The 15,537-nt window shown below is 40.7% G+C and overlaps 2 protein-coding genes across 6 annotated transcripts in view; one reads left to right on the top strand and one right to left on the bottom strand.

Moving 5' to 3' along the window:
- Positions 1 to 8,592, top strand: part of UBP1 (upstream binding protein 1) — a 34,864-nt gene extending 26,272 nt beyond the window's left edge. For 2 of the 4 annotated variants that reach the window (XM_058019007.1, XM_058019031.1), the window contains 7 exons: positions 635 to 689; positions 864 to 957; positions 2,252 to 2,342; positions 3,388 to 3,494; positions 5,208 to 5,350; positions 5,910 to 5,961; positions 6,707 to 8,592. In XM_058019007.1, the coding sequence (XP_057874990.1) occupies positions 635 to 689; positions 864 to 957; positions 2,252 to 2,342; positions 3,388 to 3,494; positions 5,208 to 5,350; positions 5,910 to 5,961; positions 6,707 to 6,744 (580 nt within the window). In that variant the 3' untranslated portion in view covers positions 6,745 to 8,592. The remainder of the gene's footprint in view (positions 1 to 634; positions 690 to 863; positions 958 to 2,251; positions 2,343 to 3,387; positions 3,495 to 5,207; positions 5,351 to 5,909; positions 5,962 to 6,706) is intronic. The other 2 variants (XM_058019024.1, XM_058019015.1) reach the window with 2 other exon arrangements.
- Positions 8,593 to 8,820: 228 nt separating this feature from the next.
- FBXL2 (F-box and leucine rich repeat protein 2) overlaps positions 8,821 to 15,537 on the bottom strand; it is a 51,325-nt gene continuing 44,608 nt past the window's right edge. For both annotated transcript variants that reach the window (XM_058019043.1, XM_058019053.1), the window contains 2 exons: positions 11,749 to 11,961; positions 8,821 to 10,785 (listed from right to left, as the gene is read on the bottom strand). In XM_058019043.1, coding sequence (XP_057875026.1) covers positions 10,678 to 10,785; positions 11,749 to 11,961 — 321 coding nt within the window. In that variant the 3' untranslated portion in view covers positions 8,821 to 10,677. The remainder of the gene's footprint in view (positions 10,786 to 11,748; positions 11,962 to 15,537) is intronic.

Consider the following 15,537-nt stretch of genomic DNA (forward strand, 5'->3'; position numbering starts at 1 on the left):
AATCAGGCTTATTCAGAACATTTTCTGGCTAAATTCAACTGTGTTCTGTTTCCACTGGGGAATGGGGAGATTGTTTTGACCTATATATTCATTTTAGAGTATGACATCTGTATCACATGGTTCAGTTATAAGGTAATTACTGCTGCCTCACCATCTTTCTTTCTTACTATACATTTTGTAAAACAATTTCTTGTCCTTTGTCACATAGCAAATACTTTACCTGTTCACTATTGTGATTTAGTCCTTGTCTATGGAAACGATTTTTAGCTTTTTTCAGTAAGAAGAGTCTTCATTTCCATCATACACAGTTAGTATAAGTTGCAAGAAAAAGACCCAACAAATATCTTCAAAAACTTTTAAACAAAAAAGGCATTGGTGAAAGCATTTTGTTTTGAAATGTTAATTAAACTATTGTAACCAAACCTGCAGTTCATCCAAAAATTATTGGCAGTGGTGTGGTCTGATCCATATACTGTGGAATGGTCTTTCTCTTAAGTTTAACAAGTTGCAGTCTTTTAATTCTTTCAATTGTGATATTTATTGTTTTGGAAATTTCAAGTTAATTTTCAACAATGGTTAAATATTTTGGTTTATAGAATTCTAGTAATACTTGGTTTTATTTTTTAATCTGCAGCAATTCTTCCTCCCCAAATCATCAAGGAGATGGAACCTCTCAAGGGTCAGGAGATGTGAGTGTTTGCTTTCTGGTATTGTTCATATATTTGTATAGCTGTGTCAGAATATTTGATTTGCACTTGATGTTATAAGAAAGTGTTGAACTGAGGGAGATCTTTTTTAATTGCTTGGGTTTTGTTTGGGATTTTTAGTATCCAAATTATTGTATCCAATCTTGTTTCTTACAGCAGCTTCATCCTTCAGCCACAATCCAGGAAACTCAGCAATGGTTGCTCAAGAATAGGTTCTCTGCCTATACAAGGCTTTTTTCAAATTTCTCAGGTATCTATAGTTTACTTTTTTCCTTTCATTGTGTTACTGAGCAGGTTCTGTGTGGGAAAAGTGTTCTCTAAGAACATTATAGTATCCATATTTATGCATCTTTATTTACTAATTTGCTGGTTAAAGAGCAGTGCAGTTCCCACTGTATGTCTGAACACAAGACATGGCACTAGATGGACTGTGTGGGGCTGTTTGCTTTTTTAGTATTCCTTGGAATTGTGCAAAGGGTGGTATGACACGCTACTCACCATAAGTAAATTCCTTTTTCTTTGGTGACACTTGATGGGGACACTGTTGTGAATGATGCCAGCTCTCTGCCTCTTGCCTTAGCTCATGCTTCTGTCAGAATTCCTTTCTACCAGGCTTTTTCTCTGGGTAGGTTTATTCTGCTGCTGCTGGTTACTTTTTGATCTGTGCATCTTGTATGAGTATTGCTGAGCTTTCTCCATAAACTGTAGTACCAAATTTCTGACAAAGACTCTTGGAAAATTTTTCTTCTTTTTCATTATTATCTTTATAAAAGTCAAGTACTAGCTAGCTGGCTTTTTTTTTCTTTTTTTTTTTTTTTAAGCAAGAGGTGTAGTATATATGAATTTTATTATGCTACCTCAGATCTGGGTTATTTTTAACTATAGTATTTAAGGGCTTTGATCAGTTATTTTTGCTGGCTTTTATTTGTGCATTCCTGGATAGTCTGTGGAGTATTTTCATACATAAAGACTATTTTTTTCCTGTTTTCCCACTCATCTGTTACAGTGACTGATATTTCAGTGTTGTTTTCTTCTCTGACACTCATGCTGCTTCTCAAATAATCTGTCCTCCTGTTTTTGCTTCAGCAGCTCCTTCTGTACTCGAGTGCATTGTTGTAATTTAAGTGCACAGAGGCAGTGATGGATGGGTAGTTGAATGTCTGGGACAATTCACTGCGTGACAAACCATGGAATATTTTTACTCTATGTTTTGAATCTGTTCAAAATACACTACCTGGGGTGCCAGTAAAAATCATTGTTTCTCTAGAACAGTCATCTCTCTCCACAGAAACTATGTGCCTTGCAGACTCATGCTGTTCTAAAGCTGTAAACAGCATAAACTGTAACTCACCACCTTTGGAAAACAGGTTGATTTATTTGGCACTCCCTACAGCCTGGTCTAAAGTTAACTTATTCCTGTGTCCCAAATTCTAGTTTTGTCATGGTGAAGTTTGCTAGTCTTGGTTTAAATGAACATACCATTTATTTTAGAAACAATTTATGTGCTACAGTAATCTTCATTAAATCCTCATGTGTTTGTCCAGGTGCTGATTTATTAAAGCTGACAAGAGAAGATCTGGTACAAATCTGTGGTCCAGCCGATGGAATTCGGCTGTATAATGCACTGAAATCCAGGTGATGTGCTCACTGAGGCTGAGTGGCTTTAGATGGGGGATTCTAGAACTGGGAGATTTGGGAAGTTAGTGTCAGGATGGGCTTGGTGCCTGTGTGATCTGCCTCAGGAGCTAGCAGCAGTGTTTAAAACTCTCCTCCTGTGCACCCCTCCAGGGCACGCCCAGGTGAGGTGCAGGTGGGCTGTAAGGCTGCACCAGTGCAGCTGGGCCCTGACAGTTTTTTGGACATGGATGAATTTATTGCCAAGGCTCAAAACTGGTCATTTGGGGAGCTAAGAACAACCCCTGAGGCCTTTTGAGGTTCCAGGTATTGAGTGCTAACACAGGCAGCATCCCAGGGGATGTCTGATTCTGTCTGAAATGGGTGTTTGGTACTCCTGGCCCTCCTGGAAGAACTGCAGTTGTTACTTGTGATGGTGTTCACAGGGGCCTTAGGAAGAGGGAACAGACGAGAATGTTGACTCCATGTTTCAGAAGGTTTGATTTATTATTTTATGATATATATTATATTAAAAGTATACTAAAAGAATGGAAGAAAGGATTTCATCAGAAGGCTAGCTAAGAAAAGGAATGATAAGAAAGGCTTGTGACTGACCAGAGAGTCTGAGACAGCTGGACTGGGATTGGCCATTAATTAGAAACAACCACATGAGACCAGTCACAGATCCACCTGTTGTGCTCCACAGCAGCAGATAACCATTGCTTACATTTTGTTCCTGCGGCCTCTCAGCTTCTCAGGAGAAAAAATCCTAAGGAAAGGATTTTTCAGAAAATACCATAAGCTACAGTCACTCAGTAGTCCTGTTACAGGAGTCCAACAAGCAGCATCCATAGGATGCTGAATCTGAATGGATTGAAGTTTTGTTTAAATTCAGCAGCATCTGAGACCACTTACTTAAATAAAGATTAATTTTTTGGGGCTCAGTGCCGAAAGCCATATCAAGTGTACTGTTACCATGACAAACCTACAGTTGTGGCATATCAGCCCCTGTATTTGCAGGGCACATGCCTTTAGTGTGACACCTTGTGATTTCCTTGGCCTGCAGGTCCGTGAGGCCCCGTTTAACAATCTACGTGTGCCAGGAGCCCCTCCGGAGCATCCAGCTGGAGCGGCAGGACGCGGGCAGCACGGACAGCAACGGTGCAATATACGGTACCATGTACAGCTCAGGGAGCACGGCTGGGCTCGGGCAGGACAGCTGCAGGGCTGGGGAAGGGGCTCGGCTGCTGCTCCTGGTGTACAAAGCAACCGTGGGAAGCTGTATCACAGCACAATTGCTGCTTTAACAGCACAGAGCAAAAAGAACCTGAAGTCTCTCAAGGTTAAACCATTGAGCGTATTCAGTCTGTTGATAAAACTGTAGTTACGTCGGTGGTGGTGTTTGCAGGGGTCCCAGGACAAAGGAAGAGATGAGAATCTTGACTCCATGTTTCAGAAGGCTGGTTTATTATTTTATGATATATATATATTATATTAAAACTATACTAAAAGAATAGAAGAAATAATTTCTTCAGAAGGCTATCAAGCAATAGAAAGGAATGATAATAAAATATTGTGACTGACCAGAGAGTCTTGAGACAGCTAGACTGTGACTGGCCATTAAATAAAAACAACCACAAGACCAATCACAGATCCACCTGTTGCATTCCACAGCAGCAGATAATTATTGGTTACATTTTGTTTCCAAGGCCTCTCGGCTTCTCAGCAGAAAAGATCCTAACAAAAGGATTTTTCTTAAAATGTGTCCGTGACATACATGGTCATGAATGGAGGAGTTCTGGAATCAGCTGTGCTTGTTGTTACAGACAAGGCATCAGCCATATCAATGTAGGTGCATGTAAAAGCTTCATGCAAATAAAACAATTCTTTCCCATTTTCTGTAAGATTTTGCTGTCACTTTCTGTGCAACTGAACTGAAACTGTAGAGCCTGGAAGAGGAAAAACAGCCAAGTAGTAAATGCGCTCCTGCTTTTAGTATTATTTCCCTGACAACTGTTGATTCAACACAGATGGAAATGTAACTGTTTATTCGTAAATCCATGTCACTCTTACAATTAATAGAATGAAGCCATTTAAAATTATTCTTTACTTGCTCTTGGCTTTGAGAGACCTCTCTTTCCAGCTAAAATCTGCACAGGCTACTTCAATAGTGCTTGTGAATTTTCCATGCAAGAATTGAGGTGGAGGAGGGTTTGTAAATAAAATACTGCTGCTTGTCAAATACATGTTTTCTCTCAGGATATCTTCAGCCAGAAGAATGTGCAGACTTGGAGCTGCCAAGGGTTTGTTGCACTGTTAAATAAAGATACCGAACTGTAAATACAGCTTCAAATTAAGCAGCTGCTTTGTCTTACTGTTCTCTTTACTGTGTTCCATTCAGCTCTGAGATCATCTGTAGAAAGTTCATTCAGACAGTTGCAAAAGGCTTTATTTACCAAAACCACAAAATCTACATCTGTATTCAAAGCAGGAGCATAGGCACATAAGTGGGATGTAGGTATTACCTGATTCTTTAGAGACTACCCAAAATTGCTTTCAAAACCATCTTTAGGTGACTCTCTAAAGATCCATTTTTAAATCTGTTTGACATGATTGTACCTTTTTGTGCAGGATACAGGAAAAAATGTGGAAGTTGCCTTCAGTCTTGGAGCAAATAGAAGCCTCCCCCATTAGAGTTGTGTTTATGACTTTTCCCTTGAAAGAAAAGTTAGGGAAGTTCATGCTCTTAATGAGAACAGGGAGAGAGTAATCTTAAAGTTTTAGGTTTTAAAATTTTTGAAAGTATAAAGTAAATAAATAAACAAATTCAGGTATTTTCATATAGCCATTAGTAACATGCTTATGTAAACAATGTTCTTCTTGCAGTTTATCATGCAATCTACTTAGAGGAGATGGCAGCCTCAGAAGTCACACGCAAGCTTGCTTTGGCATTTAATATTCCTTTGCATCAGATCAACCAGGTTTACAGACAGGGTCCCACAGGCATCCACATTCTTGTTAGTGATCAGGTAATTGAGATTTTATTTTTTTGGCATTTTATTTATGACTGGGAGTGGTGGGTTTTCTTATGCTTGCTCATTTTTTACTGGTTTTTCTGTTCAATAATGCAACCCTAGTGTTTGCTGACATTTAGAGTATTTTTTTCCTTTACAGGAACAGACAGATTCTTTAAATGTGACTTTTCCTCTGCCTGACTAAACTGAAACTATAAGAAGACAGAGGCAGCTGGTTTATATAGTTCTGAGAAGCTGCAGCAATTATTTAGTACATATTTATTTTGAGCACACCCAAAGGCAGAGAGCATTTGAACGCTGTTGAACTCTGCCTGTTCAAGTGTCTGCTCCACAGAGTTCCAAAAACACAGCCAGCAGTAATAGGCTCCCAGCTGGTTGTCACAAGAGTAAAAAGCAGTATTTTAATTTGGTGTATGCCTGTCACTTGCTGAAGAAAACCAAAAATACATGATTGCTCACAAAAGGCTGTGTTTAATATCATGGTTGTTGAGGGTTGTTTTTGTTTTTGTTTTGGTCATACTCAGAAGGTTTTGAAATTTTTTTTTTCTTTTAGATGGTTCAAAACTTTCAAGATGAGAGTTGTTTCTTATTCACCACAATAAAAGGTATGTTGTCTTTTCTGACAGTCTAAAACTTAATCATTTATTCCAGCCACGAGCATTCTTTAAAAATTACAGAAGTTTTGCATACACAGTAACAGAAGATATTCAGAGTTCTTCCTCTCCTAACCAGATTTCAGCCTCTGTGTAGCATCTCAGGCTCTTCTCTGAGCTTTCAGTTCAGAACCAGTGCAGGATTTGGTAACAAACCTTATGTAAAATTCAGTCAGCCTTCACTGGACAGGGATGCTGCTAATAATTGCTGAGAATGGTGAAGGTTCAAAATAGGTTTAAAAAAATATCAAAAATCCTGGCAGTAGTACCTCTGAAGTTCAGAAACTGAATGTTAACTGAGTCCTGAGAGTCAGCAGAACTGAGCATAACATTCTGTTGTTTCTCTGCTAGTCAATAGTCAGCGTCATTCAATAGGCTGCTCTTGAATCCCACCCTTCCACAGAACTCCATTTTATTTCTGGTACAGGGTGCCAGCAAATGGCTGTAATCAGTGGACAAGTTGGACTCTGTGCAGAAACTGCACCTACCTACAGAAACTGTCCCTCTTTGAAGACCCAGTCACAAATTATTAATCATAACACTTTTGTTTAGCACAAGTAGGAAACCTTTAAGTTTTTGTTGTAGCTGAGTTTATTTTCAAAACCAAGTCCATACTAGGGTGTTTTGGTGTATTTGCTTGTATGTCCGTGATTCTATTCAGGAAGGACAAACAGACAATTCCTTTGTTTTTTTTCAGCTGAAAATGGAGAAGGCTTCCATATAATTCTGAAGTGACACCACACACTTGCTAGACTGAAACTCCAACGCAGAATGAAGTCCTGCCTAAAGACTATGAAGATCATCCAAAACCTTAGGATCTAACTTCACTGTATAAGATGTTTCATATTGAAAACACAAAATGACCTTTCTAATGAGCTGTTTGATAGGTGAACTTTCTTATCACTGCCATAGCTAAGTGTCCTCATGAGAGGTATAATGCCATGACAGCTTCTGTACAGGCATGGAAGACAATGTAAGCAAAGGTGCTTGCCCTTCACTGAAATAAGGCAAACTATGGCCAGTAGATACAGTTTATAGAAGCGAAGCAGTGCTGCTTTTCTACTACCTGTATCCAGTTGGAGATGAATGTAAACTTATTTTGGGGCATTTACCTTTCTGTGCCAGTTTGTCTGTTACGTGCTTGTACCTTAGGCTGGTTTTATTTTTTGATGTTAGCAGAGCACATGCTAATCTGTGTGGAGATGAGTAGTTAAGGTGATAGTGATCAGGTTGTCAGGTCTTTGAGAGTCAAGCTGTCAAAACAGCTTCCCGTGTAAATTGTGTATAAGAGTGTATGTAAGAAGTGTAAATGCCAGAACAGGGCTTTTAAGAAGCCCTAGACAGATGCAATATATGCATGCAGCAAACTGCATTATCAATAGTACCTTATTGGAGGGATTAATATAAATCCTATGGGGTACCAAGTAATTGTGTTTTGCTTTAATGAATTTAATGGAAAAGAATTGCCTATGCATCCTTTATGTTTAGTTTCCTAGGTTCTCTGCAGAGCACTGCTGCAGTTTAACTCTTTGCTTGTAAAATTGTGGGTTTAAAAATACTGGCAGTGAGAAGTGGGGTTTTCAGTGGAATTATGCAGATGAGGGAAGATGACCCACTGGCACCACAGGGCTGTCATAGCTTTCAGCAGCATCAAATAAATTGCTTGAGAAACACTAAATACACACCCTGTAAGTTCCTTCCCAGCAGGTGACTGCCCTGCTGGAGCTCCTATTCTGGACAAATCTCTTCTTACCTTTTCAGTTGACCTCCCTGCACCCTCCATCCATCCATCCATACTGTACACGTGTTACAGTGCCTCTTCCATATGACCAAATACTTATTTTCTCTGAAACAGGCAATGTGCTTTCTTGGTATTTGGATGTGTCTTGTAAAGTCATGGCACAGCATTTCCTAGGCTAACATTAAGTTTCAATTGGTCAGGTACTTAGAGGGGAGTATTTCCAGAGGTATTAAGCGACAGTTTCAGAGCTGTTATTCTGTGCCTTTGGAAAGTTCCAACTTGGATCTCTGGCTTAGAGGCTTGGGAATAGTTTGCTTTTTATGCTGCGGTGTTCCGTGTAAACCAATACTACAGCATGTAAAAAAGCAACTTGACTTTTTCATTTCCCCTTCCATAACTGGCTCAAGTGCTTAGCAGAAAAGCTTCTGAAAGCTGTAGCATTTTGAAAATTTAAATTCATCAAACCTAGAGTTTTTTTCCTATTTTTGGTTGGGTTTTTTTTTTTTCTGCACTGAAAGTAAAATTTTATGTACTTAAACATTTCTGCCTATAAGTTGTTCATCTTTGGGTATTGTTTGGTCCTAGTATTTTCCTGAACTGACACTTGTGTCTTTTTAGCTCACACCATATTCAAATCCAAATGTTTTATAAAAGTGGAAAAATCCTTGATTGGAAAGTATCCAAATATCTAATTTTAAAGAATATTGAAAGTTGTACAGTAGTTTGTCCAGCTCACTTGAAATTGGAATTAAATTATGGCACCAGCAAATGGCTTTTGTTTTTTAATAAGATGTACACATTTCAATTTAAGTATAATAAATGTTTTTCAATAATTTTGTAAATGTGCTTTTCTTTTTGTTTACTTCTTTTTTTCCCACACCCACATTAGAGACAGTCCATTGCTGAGATTTAGATTAATTACAAGACCTGCCCTAGCAAGAATAGTTGGTCAAGGTAAGGAAGGGAAATAAACCAGCCCTGCAGAATGTCCTGCACACCATGCATTCACATGGATCTTCTCCTTCTAGTAGAAATCTTCTTAGATGTGAAATAATTCCAACAAATTCAAGTTTGACATCAGCTGATTGTTTATTTAAGTGTCCTATATCAGAGTAGATTCCATTTGTTTTTGTACATCTTCAATGCAATAGACTTACAAGGTTCATTATGGTCTTAGAAAAAAAATGAGCCAACAAAAGGCAACACATATTGACATATTGGTACCGATGACTGCCCTGGTACAGTTGAGAATAAAATCTAGTTAAAACTCTCATGAGACCAGCAGTGACTGAATGGAACTCTTCAGTATGATTGTAACAGCACTCCACTACTGTGCAAAGGAAGCCCAGATTGGCTTTCTTTGTACTGGTAAAGAAATTCATGTACTGTAGTCTTAAGGTGTAATTTAGCCCCAAAGCTGAGCTCTTTAATTTACTGTCCCCCTCGTCTGTGAGTCCACACAACCCAGCCACTGCTGGCCACAGAAGTTCATGTTCACGCTCACTCCTTCTTAGAAGTCGTTTAAAATTTGCAGGGGGACAATGGCAGTACTGTCCAGTAGTAGCTTTTCCAACTGCTTTTTAATTTTCAGTAAACACAGGCCCTGAACTCTTAAAACACACACACAGTCAAACTTACACAAAAAAAGCTTTCTGAATTGTCAAGTAGTTTCTCTCAGTTAATTTAATTGCTTAATATAAAAAGTTTATCTAATTGTCTAGCACTGAAAAACTAAGGATGAAAGCATGGCCTTAAGAGTTAATACACAGATTTTTATCATCATTATTATCATTCAGAAGCTGACAGCTTCTTAACCAAATGTGAAGAGTTTGGCTTTCTACATTTGAAAACCACAGGTTTGGTATGGTTCAACTCCTGCCTACAGCTAAGCCCATATGCTTGTCCCTGAAGCAGGTGGGCCAAACTGCATTCCTTGCTCCATCCTGCCTTCTGTAGCTGAACCTGTTTTCCATTCATCTGTAGAAAAGCATGTGTGCTACCCCTCTCCTCCTGGAAGCGCTGCATCCCTTCCTTCCAGCCCGCGGGGATGGCGTCGGCACAAGCTCCATGGCTGGCTGTGGCTGCACCAGGGCTGGCTGTGGCAGCTCCATGGCTGGCTGTGGCTGCACCAGGGCTGGCTGTGGCAGCTCCATGGCTGGCTGTGGCAGCAGGCACAGCAGAGTGCACAGGCTCCACCACAGTGCATTTCTTACCCCGTTCAAGGCCGATGGCATCGGGCACAACCTGTGTCGGTGACCGCCAAGCTTTGTACCAGCAGAGTTCAACTGAACCAAGTCCAAAAACTTGGGAAGTACTTCTAGTTCTATGGTATCTGGAGGTACTACCTTACCTTTGACATTACCTATTATGTCCTGTTACATAATTAAATATGAAGCTGAATCATGAAAAAGAACAAGCTGCTGTTTTACTGTAGGAGCTTATGATTACTTTGCATTTTTTGGTCAGCATCTGCTAAAGCTGATTTGTCTTTAAAACCTGATACTTGATCTGTGGTGTATATTACAGAACAGCAGGCTCAGTTCCTTGGCGTGGCAGCTCAAGCCCCACGTGACAGCAGCACTTCACACCGAGTAGCGCTGACAAATGCAAATGAACTTCCAAGTTTTGTGAACTTCCACCAAGTAGCTGCTCCACTGCAATGCCCACACGTTTGACACGGTACCACAGTTCTCATGCCAACAGAAGGAAGGAGTTACTAATACAAACCAAAGCATCACCAACTTAATCCACAGCTGCACATTACGTTAAGATTTTTACCTGGGAAAAAAAAAAGCTTTTCTTGTCACAAAACTGGATGACCAAACACCCAAACACCACCATTAGGACTTGTCAGGAAACCGACTCCTTCTGCTGACTTGCCGTCCCATTCTTCAACAACAACATTTCCTGTGTGGCTGCACTGGCTGTCAGAGGATGATGCAGCATCTGCAGAGGCGCTGCCCGCTCCCTCCCACCGACGGAGGGGGAGTCACTGGAGCAAAGTAAGCATGAACTTTCACGTGAGGTAGATGAGCCTGTGGGTGAAAAGGCTGCATTATAATGGCAGAGAAAGAACAGAACTGAAAAGAGAAGCAGCACACCTCACCTGTTGTGCCAGCAAGTGCTAGCTCATTAAGGTTATTAGCTGTGAAGGAAGCCTCTATACAGTGGATACCAGCCAACCTGTCTTCTCCTCACATGTCATTCCTCATGACCCATCCAGTAAGGCATACCAGTGTCTGGGCACCTAACCTGCATAGGGCTCCCTCTGGTTCCCCAACAAAGCACTGATGAGCCCAGACAGTGCAGCAGCAGGAGAGGCACAGGTTTTGCTATAGGGGCAAGAGGGATGGACCCTGGCTACTAAGGGACAACTTCTCTGAACCTTATCTCCCATATTTCTGCTGCTGTTCTCATCCTGGAAAGCAGCATGAAATAAAATTGTGCTTCTGCCTTCAATTTGAGTCACTATCAGGGATGATCTTTCCAGTTGCAAAAGTGTTTGGATGCAAATTTGGGATACGAAGCCACAGACAAGTTTAACTTCAAGGCTAAAACGCTGCCTCCACAATGCAGGTGGTCTCTGACCTAATGGGTGAGATACTCAGGGGAAAGGGTTGGGGCTGGGTTCCAGGGCCTGAGGCCCCACAGCCCATCAACTGAAATATCCATGCAGATGTTTTACTGTTGGCTCTGTGTATTAACATATATTTAGGATTTAGCATGCCACTACACCATCCTAAAAACAGAGGACTCTACTTGAAAAAAATACAGAAGGCAGAAGATAAGAGCTCATCATTCCAAAGCAGAATGTCACAAGTTAGAACTGACAACTACTGCTGTTCATAGAGGGAAGTTACACACTTGGGGACCTAACAGAAGGACAGTCAGATGGTTTATCCAGCCTTCCATGCCTGGGACACCTGTAGGACTCCTACAACCTCAAGCAGCACCAAGAGCTCTGGCATTTGCACAGGAACAAGGCAGGAAACACCTACTCTGATCCGTTTGATGCCAGCTCGTGTGACCTGCTGGCAGTCGTACAGCTCGATTCTCTCCAGGTTGTGGCAGTTCTCCAGGTGCTCCAGAGTCACGTCCGTGATGAGGAGACAGTTATCGAGCTCCAGCACCTGCAGCCGCTCGTGCCCACACGTGCTGTTGCTCAGATGAAGAATCCCATCATCAGTGATCAGTTCACAGTGAGATAAGCTCTGAAACAGAAAGACAAACAATTAACAACATCCCTCAGTCCTCAGTTACTTGAGCCACTGGACAGCAAGAGTCTGGAGAGTCCTCTTCGACCTCCTTCACTCCAGTGGTTAAACAGCTACAAATAATACACAGCTGAAACCCATAAGAGTAAAAAAAGAAACTGCTTTACTTAACAACAATTTTAACTTTGCTTCAAAACAAGCTGAGTCCCAAAACACATCACTGGCAGAGCTCCTCAGCCCCTTTGCTCTTTATGAATGTGGGAATTCTTTTCCAATTGTCCCACACAGTGCAAACAGCTCTGTGCCAGGAACAACTTTAAAGGATGATTGAGAACTTGGGGGAATAGATGAGTATCTGCTCAGGGGTTGCTGTTTCACAGCTGCCATGGTCTCATATATACACCAAGCCCGTGCAAGTCCACACAGATGGAGAACAATCACAATAGACTGATTTGCCAAATAATGATTTCAAAGAAAAACAAGCCATGAACATTTGGCACCTCAGGCTGTACAGACAAGGAGCAATAAACATCTTGTACAGCTGCAGGAGCAGTCTTTTCTGCAACAGTCAGCATAATAAACCAAAAAAATCTGCTCCTCTTCAGCACATTTTTTTACTCCCTTGAATTTGAAGAACATGGAAAATGATGTTGCATCTCGGGCAGTGGCACCACATAAAGCACTCTCCTCATTTCTTCAGGGAATTCATGACTTTTGGAGAAGCACGGATGATGACAACAACAGGAAACAGACATTCCTCAGAGGCAGCTGAAAAAACCCCTTTGTCACCACTGAAATGAATGCTCTCAAGTCTTCCCCAGTGAAATCTGCAGGATCTGTGAACTCCTCTCCTCTTGCCCTGGGCTCTGAGCTGGTGCCTTGCTTTATGCTCAGCCCTGTGTTGTGCCTGTACTTGTACCTAAGCCTAACAGTGCCGGGTAATGAAGTAGCATTTCCTTGCCCCAAGTAGTTTTTTTCAGACAGTAATTGATGAAGAAACACTTGCAGCAGCCCAAAAGCACTTTTTAACTCAGAGCAAGCAAACAGCAGTGCTCAAAAGGACCTCCTGCCAAACCCCCAACTCTAACATGCAACATTTCCCCTCTCTGGGTACAACACATCTTTTCATTCCAGCCTGAAAAGGCAACCTGGGGACTTCCAACCTTACTTCACCTCAGCTACAGTCAGAGCATTTCCTTCCTGCTACCAGACACATGAGGTCTGTCCTGCTCTTTGAAATAATTTGGCCTCAACTTTTTTTACCTTTGCTCTACAGAATGAGCAGGGAACCCAGGAAAGGCTGGGAGACAGGTCTGCATCTCCCTGGAGTCTGACAGGAGCCACCTTCAGATCCAGCTGGTCCAATTTTACACACCAAGTGTGAGCACCCAGCAGGGACTCCAAGCAGCACCACGAGGGCAAACTGTCTCCAAAAGACAGCAGAAATGAAGTGCTTGCCCCTACCAACAGTGTTTTAACTCCTGACACCCATTCAGGCAGTCTCTCAAGTCTTCAAACACATCAGCTCTCTCCTGTATCTCCTTTCTCTGTGCACTTGGTTTGGCTCAGAGCCTGGGGACAGTCAGCAGCTGCAGGGTTAACCAACATTCACAGCAGAGCTGCTGTTCCAAGGAAGGACAGGAGGCTGTGAGAAGCTGTTGGCTAATTAGGAGTGTTCCATCCCAGGAAGTAAGCAGCTTATAAAATCAGCTTTCCTGGGACATGGTGTTGGTACTGCAAGGACAATACAGGATGTACAGCTGAGTTCGTAGAACTTTGTAGAAAAAATACACCAAATTATACACCCTTCATAGTAAACCACAGGATTTTTCTGACTTTCCAAGCCTACTAAAAAGCATTAATAATGTGGAATTTTACAAATACAATTGCTTGAAATCTTAAGAGCAAAGAGATGGTCAAATTCTTTTGTTGTTGTTGTTAATACATACTAAAAGCTGTGCATAAATCAAGTATGGCATGACATACCATGACAATTTCACATGCTGTGAAAAATTCAATTGTCTTCTCATCTTCAGGACTATTATGAGTATTTCACAGTTTCTCTACTAATTTAAATGTACAATTAAATACATTAACCAGAAATTACTTCTTAAGTGCATTAGGCAATATAACACTCCAATACTGATGAAGATTTGCCCATTTCCACCATCTACTGAGTCTCCAAACAAGACAAAAGCAAATCCAGAGTCAATCTCTGCAACTCCAAAATGTTTGTTCTAACTGCAAATACCCTAAAGCACAGCTGCAAAGGAGTTTACAGGACACTGGGAGCACCAAGATTAGCTCATGCACTGTATTTGGCACCTGCCTGCCTTGTCCTGTCTTTTCCTGCAATTCTCAGTCACTGCTGTTCACACACAATCTCTGAGTATGTATCCTTCCTATCCACAGTTTATATATAAAGATCTATATACACCAAAGAAATCAAGGTTTCTGGTTCCCTTAGGAAAGCTGTGATGTCTTGCCAATGCCACATTTCCCTGTCTTTAGGCAAACACACAAAGGCCAGCAAAGAGAAGCAGGCTCAGAAAAAAATGCTTGGGATTTATGAGGTTTTATGGTATCTCTGTTGAAGCACTGACAGAACTGATACAAAAGATCTCTTTGTACCAGTTGAGCAAGAACTGGCTGCAACTGGGATTACAATATAAAAATGTGTCCCATATAAATGGCTCCACAGCTCCTGACAACTCATTTGGTTTTCCATCAAGAATGATGGTTCAGAAATGAAACAGGACTGTTGATAAGAAAAAATTAAAAAACCAACAACATTAAATAGTGAACAAGCTCCTTTTAAAAGCCATCTCTCCTCGTGCTGCTACCTTAGTAACACTAATCATAACACAATTTAATTAAGGAAGCAGAACACCTTCCTTTAATCCCATCTAAGAACAGATTATAAAGATACTTGTTCTCTCACGTAGATCTAAGTAGTTATAACAAATCTACACTAAAAGCACAACTGGCCTGAAATACAGGAGCTCCTACTGTAAGAACAATCCAGCAATTTTCAAGTGCCTTTATTGAAGAACAAACAAATTTATATTACCTCAAACTGGGTTTGATGGTCTGAAAGATCTAAGCTACCACTCCCTAGAAAACAGTTCTTTGAAATCCAGTAAGCAGAGTACCTCACTCTCAGTCCTCTCCAATTATGTTCAAAAGTCAAGTCCAAGGAAACCTTCCATAATTTATTATGCAAATGTAAAAAAGTGCTTGGAAAAAAGTGCTTGCATGCAAAACTGCTTACAGAGTGATTCCATTTATCTTCTCTGGGTGGTTTTGTTTATTCAATATTTGATGTGAAGTGTCATACTCCCTAAGAAAACCATTACTGAACACTTGAGAATATCCATAAAGAATCTAAGTGCTTTAACTTAAATCAAATATGAAGGATGTTAACCATAAAATAAAAGCTTTCTGGTTTTTACTCACTAATTTGGTAACATTTTTTTAATCACACACAATGCATATAAATATTTTAGGAGTGCTGCTTTTAGAATACTTAGGAAACTTGCACATATTTTGCACAGTGTCACTCTACATCAGGAA

The sequence above is a fragment of the Melospiza georgiana genome, chromosome 1 (assembly GCF_028018845.1).
Source record: "Melospiza georgiana isolate bMelGeo1 chromosome 1, bMelGeo1.pri, whole genome shotgun sequence".
NCBI classification, from domain to species: Eukaryota; Metazoa; Chordata; class Aves; order Passeriformes; family Passerellidae; genus Melospiza; species Melospiza georgiana.